The sequence below is a fragment of the Taurulus bubalis genome (assembly GCF_910589615.1).
Source record: "Taurulus bubalis genome assembly, chromosome: 3".
Classification (NCBI taxonomy): Eukaryota; Metazoa; Chordata; class Actinopteri; order Perciformes; family Cottidae; genus Taurulus; species Taurulus bubalis.
In genome coordinates this window covers 10,325,323-10,331,322 of record NC_136591.1, presented here as the reverse complement: position 1 = coordinate 10,331,322, position 6,000 = coordinate 10,325,323, and the positions used below count along the sequence as shown (strand labels likewise).

Below are 6,000 nucleotides of genomic sequence, written 5' to 3'. Positions count from 1 at the left end.
CCCCAAACTTTACCGGTTCCAGTGTTTGAGGTCTGAATAATAAAGAATAATTGGAAAACACATTCTGAAAACAGCAAATGAACAATGTGAACACAACTACACAGATCCTAGCTGAGAGCCGTGGGGGACGCCCGTTAACAGCTGTGAGGGGAAGACAGTGAGCAGTGCTCAGCCCCTCTGAAGGTCTGCAGCTCTCAAGCCTATGGGTTTCTCTATTTTAACAACATCAGGTGTAATAGGAGGATATTGTGTAAAACTATACACAGCAGCTACAGTAGTGTTCATCTTGGCTGAGGTGAATGAAGTATCGACGCATGTTTAAAGTGAAACCCTTCTACCCAGTCCACATACTTCACAACAAACACATATTTCCATTACTGTTGTAACAATACAGATGGCTTTACGTGTACACAATGCTTATTGCTTAAAAAAAATATATTTGTAAAAGAAACTGAATGGAAACTATCAATACTCCCTTATTTACTGCCAGTCACACACACGATGCCCACCCTTTATCCCAAACAAGCAAACCATACAAACATCCAGGAACCTGAATCTGTTGTAAAAAAAAAGTTATCAACACACACTCATGCAAATGTCAATGATCCATTTCAGATGTGAGTAAAAGAAGTTACACACAAAACACAACAACTTTAAGTGGAGGTTTTCGTTCAAGAAAAAAACAGACCGTGTGCTCGTGTGAAAATCAGTGCATAATATTAAAACGGTTACCGCCACAAATTTGGTGAATCATGCACTTACTGAACGCCTGCTGACTATTGCAACATGTCTTGGGCTTTTATGGAGACCCACGTGATGATGATGACGTACCGTGGGGGTAAAAAGAAGACCTAGAAAGGCACTTAAAACTACTTGGATATTGTTATATTTCCCACATGTGGCAAGCTGTGTTTACGTACAGGTTTATCTACGCGATTGCCAAGTATTAAAGACAATGACAACCATGCTATGCCAGTATTATTATGCACTGAGTCCTCTTCTACTTAAGTGTCCCGTTGAAGAATTCAATAAAATCTCTAAACAGTCCCATAGCGTTACAGCAAACCATCATAAACGAGTCAGTGGTGTGTCCCGTGTGGACTAATGCGCTACTTTTTGTATTACTGATAAAGATATGCATTTATAAAGCCACTGGTTTTGACACATTTAAGACCTAACTATGACAGCTACAGCACTAAAATCATGAAGGATAATTGCACAATGAACGTGTTCAAAGGTAAGGTGTGCCATTGCATTGTAAGTGCTGTGGTTGACCGAGCAGACGAGCGAAACGGACCAATGTAGAAGGAACGGGTCCATATTTATGGCGTTGCGGGTATTTGCTTTTCTTGCCGAGAGTTGAATGATTAACTCGATATCACTCTATGGAATGAGAGTATCGACCAGCATCTTACTCTTGGCAAGAAAGCAAATCAGGGTATGAATCCCAAAATCTCAATTAATTTAAGCTCTATTAATATATATTTGATAGTATGTGACACTCAAACCCCCTCAATAAGGATTTCACTACAGGTTATGATCAGGTCTTGATAGTAATTGGCTGTGGAATGTTTGTTAAACAACTTGACTATACAGCAGGTTTGTCTGCGACATGTACAGCCTAAGACTACTGTTCAACTATTAGCATGGCGTGGCGAAGTGTTACTGTCTGCTCGCTGTTACGCGGATTTATAGCCGGCTGGTCATGTGCTGTAAAAGTGTCACATATCAGTATTGGAGTTATATGAACTTTGTTCTGTGGCCATGCTTGATAAAAATGTCACTTCATAGATAAAACAGTCGTAGAGCAATGCAAGAAAACATTCAGGAATCATCAAATAAAACAGAAGAGTTCTCCACGCTGGAGGATCCCCAACCAGAAAAACATTTAAAAAACAAATGCACTGCGCATGCATGACAAATAAAACTGACATAGTTACAGTAAAAGAAACAAGGCACAAACCTTATACAAAAAACTGCCTTCCTAATAGACACACTGGTTCTGCCTGTAGCTGATTAAAGGTCAGTAGTAAAGGCTCTTTGTCAAAGTAACCTGAGAGGGGTCCCTTTCGCCAGCTGCTTTCGGGTAAAGACTTCCATCCTTCTGATGCAATTAGCCATTAAAAGTGGTTTCCAAATGCTTAAAGTAGCAGTCATAGTGAGTAAAAAAAGCAACATTTTCCCATCACTCCCACAGGTGTTTCTTGACTGCCAGTCAGTCTGGGCCTTGTGGAGAAAAGGCAAAAAATAAAATCAAAAGAATTCTTAGAGTTTCAAGAGACCAAGACTGCTGCCCAGCTCTCAGAGCACAAAAGAGGACGGTGAAGGCGAGCAGATGGATTCCAAAGTGTGCATCGAGTGCTTCATCATGGCGCCCCCTCCACATCGATGCAGGACAGGAGCCGCTGGAGTGATGCCGGCCTACACGTGGGTGCGGAAGTGGTGGCTGGCTTGGATCGGCTCTCTGCTTCGGAGAGGGATGAGCCACAGGAGTTTCCAGCGAGTGCCGCAAACCTCAGCTAGCGCCCACTGCCAAGATTTCTTTGAGCCATATCTGAAAAGAAGAAAATCATGATTTTTGCTCGCTTATTATTTTGTACTGACAAAACAAACAAAGAAATAACATTTTCAGTGAGCTTTACAGGTGGAGGTATATTTATTTTTGTTCCATTTTATTTGTTTGGAGCCATGCTAACCCTTTCCCACTGTTTCCATTCCTTATGCTAAGCTAAGCTTGGCTTCACACTGAACGACAGGAAAGTGAATAAGTGGGGACATTAGGACAAACGGAGTGAAACAGACTCACATTTCATTTGAGAACAGAGCCATTTTCTCAATGGTGGTCGTATCCTGTAAGGGGCGAAGCAGAGCACAATGCAAAAATAATCATTTCACGTATTGCTCCTTTAGACAGCTCCATCTCTTGAAAACTGTTTCTCTGTAAATAACAGATGAAGTATAGACATTTCTACCACTACAGCTCTGTCAAAATTCTTGAAGAAAGCTGAAAATGACTTGAAACAAAATCTCGCCATCGTAAGATATTAAAACTGCAATAATATCTTGCGGTTAACTGCTGTCACTGACGGGATGTACAAACACTCTCACGCAGCCTGACCCCACACTTTCTCTCTGGCTTCTTTTCTATTGATCTCTCCATTACTTCCATTGATTGTTTTATTTGTGTACTGTGTCATTCGGTTCTGTCTGCTGCCTCTTTTGCTCAGTTGTCCTCGAAAAAAAAAACCTAGCTTTCGATAAGACAGACAAACAAGCTAAATGATATGCCGAATAAGTACCACCATGCTTGTTTTAGAGATCCGAGCAAGCTTGGAAATATTTGCTGCAGTCTGTGAAGAGACGACATAATCCCAGTGACCTAATTACAGCAGCAAATGTCTTCTCTTCTCGTCATCATGCAGTACTCACAGAGAGGATGCCGGTCAACTGAGTGTAAAACATGCTGGTCATGCCACCAAACATGACCAGGCCCATGAGCGCCGAGACTCGCAGCAGAGCCAGCTCATGGCGGGTTGTAAACTTCTCCTGGCAGAAGAAAGCAGAATGGCAACACTTAATCTCTTATAAAAACATATATTTTCATGTTGTTACAGGATGCAACAAAGCATTTAGCATCATCGCATGGCACTGTGAGACAACTAATAAATACTGCTGCAAACGTTGCTACACATGCATGTCTGAAAGGTGATCTGTCTTTTTTTCTGGCAGCTAAGGGTATGATTTACTTATATTCCCGTAGAACGTACCTGGTCTTGTCCTGTAAGCGGCTGAAAGTAATAGTACTGGCAGAAGTCCAGCACCAGGGTGAACAAACTGAGGACCTGAGTGTAGAAACAGAGCTGCAGGAAGAGCCAGTGGTTGTCTTCTCCCACACAGTTATTGATCCTTAAAGGAAATAAACAGGATTTAACAGGATTGTAAAAGCCTTTACACGTTGCTGTTATTCTATTCTTTTCTATTGCGTCTTACATAAGGTAAGCCCTTCGTAAGTATGTGCGTCCTTACCAAGGACAGTGATGGTCCATCCTGCGCACACAATGGCCACAACGACTGCAGTGGTGGGACCTTTTGGGTCTCATTAGGTTGCACTTGTTGCACAACTCCCAGTGCTCTCGCTCTGTGGCACAAAACAACTGTTGGTTATTACAGGTGGTGTTGGCCTTGGTAGCAGACATGGTGAAACAGTAATAACACATTTAAACACATTCACTGCGGTCTAAAGACCAACTTAGAGGTATTAGCTGACACTAATTTCCCACGACCACAGCGATATTCATAACTGCAATAAACGTGCTCCAATTATGTAACACGAGGAAGAAAACTGGAAGAGAATTAAAATGCCACCAGTTACTTAATTTATACTGCTATAAAGATGCATTGGGTAAACAATCACATGTGCACAAGCTGACACTCTGGATTCTGGATCCATACCAGCGTGAGGTATGTGGGGGTCCACAGGAAGACGGCCGGGATCTGCCGTGGAAGCTCTGAATAGGGCCGCGAAGCACAGGGTCGATGCGATGTAATAACCTGAGGGAGTAAACAGTGTTTAATGCCAGTTATTAAATATGTGTCACTGAAGAAGCCCCCCCACGGTGGTATCGAGGACACTCACAAACGACGATAGCCCAGGGGATGTGACCCTCGTTGTAGTGTGGAAGTAGAACCAGTTTAGGAATGAAGAAAGTGTTGTAGAGCCAGATCCCAAACACCATGCTGATGCACAGCCAGCCCATGGGGTCCACCACGAAGTGCAGTCGAAGCTTCATGGCTGCTGGCTCTCCGGGGGAGGGGAGGGGGGAACCTACAGTGAACACACAGAGAGAGAGAGAGAGAGAGAGAGAGAGAGAGAGAGAGAGAGAGAGAGAGAGAGAGAGAGATGCACATGGGAGATTTAAAGGCAAGAAACAGATCTCCAGACAACAAGACAGGAATTGGCCGACTGGGCGTCACCTGCTCGCTCACACATGACCCACAATGTTTTACTGTGATTGTTGTATTAGTTATTTGAGGAAACCTTTTGCTTGCCGTCTTGATCAGTGTTACCATTAGTTTGTGTAAGTAGTATTCATTATTATTATCTTTCTAAGGAGGCCACGTTGGGTCACGTGTTCTGTAATTGTCCTCCATGAGTATTGCTACTACTGTGCTATAACGCAGCCCTGTGTCTATAAACAAGTCCAACCTCAACCACCTTACAACTCCTTACAAATTTTTTTATTTTAACATTAGCATCATGTGCTAATCTAACCTCGTCCATAATGAGCATCAACGCCTTTGGAAACCTGTTAGTCTGCAGTATACACCTTGTTATTGCAACACCTCCCTGCTCCATCATTCACAGCACTGATACCACTGACAGCCGCGATGGGCTTGGCTCTTGCCCTCAGCGTGTTAGCTACCGTCAGCGGGCCGACGTGATTTAACTGAGCCGCATTCGTGTGTAAAGGACGTAGTTTAACGTACTAAGCGTCCCTCGTTATTCCCTACGCTAGAATGAATTGATACATACTTCTTTTCGGTCGCTGTCCTTCTCAGCTCACGTATCAGTATGGCCACTTCCTCATCCGAGCCTCTGTGGGCTGGACAGGAGCAGTGGTTTGCTGCCTGCCGTTTAAAAAAAATACATATTTCCGGTTTACTTGTCTTTACAAAATAAATGGGACTGAATTCTAGCGATACATAAAACACACGTTTAATCTCTGAAAGGGGCTTATTTGGTTTTTTTTTTTTCTAAGATGATTTCAACTTCTATTTATTAATGATCACTTATTTTTCTTCTTATTTTCACTTAAATAAACACTATAATGGAAAAACTCGCTTTAAATTATTTCACAGTGCACAGAAATTGAATCAGCAACAAGTATGATCATCTATCTTTTCATGAATCATGTCATGGTTGGTCAACAGACTATTAATTTGTAACGTTAATATATAGGCTACTCTTGTTTTGATATCATGGCAATTGATGTCCAAACT

At 42.4% G+C, this 6,000-nt stretch overlaps 1 protein-coding gene across 1 annotated transcript; it reads right to left on the bottom strand.

Moving 5' to 3' along the window:
- Positions 1-2,288: 2,288 nt before the first annotated feature.
- On the bottom strand, positions 2,289-4,790 carry zdhhc21 (zDHHC palmitoyltransferase 21; the record flags this gene model as incomplete). Its single annotated transcript, XM_079215374.1, has 7 exons — positions 2,289-2,554; positions 2,807-2,850; positions 3,430-3,546; positions 3,768-3,906; positions 4,027-4,138; positions 4,453-4,551; positions 4,637-4,790. The coding sequence occupies 7 exons, from the start codon at positions 4,788-4,790 to the stop codon at positions 2,422-2,424; spliced, it is 798 nt and encodes a 265-aa protein (XP_079071500.1). The 3' UTR covers positions 2,289-2,421.
- Between the last annotated feature and the right edge of the window lie 1,210 nt (positions 4,791-6,000).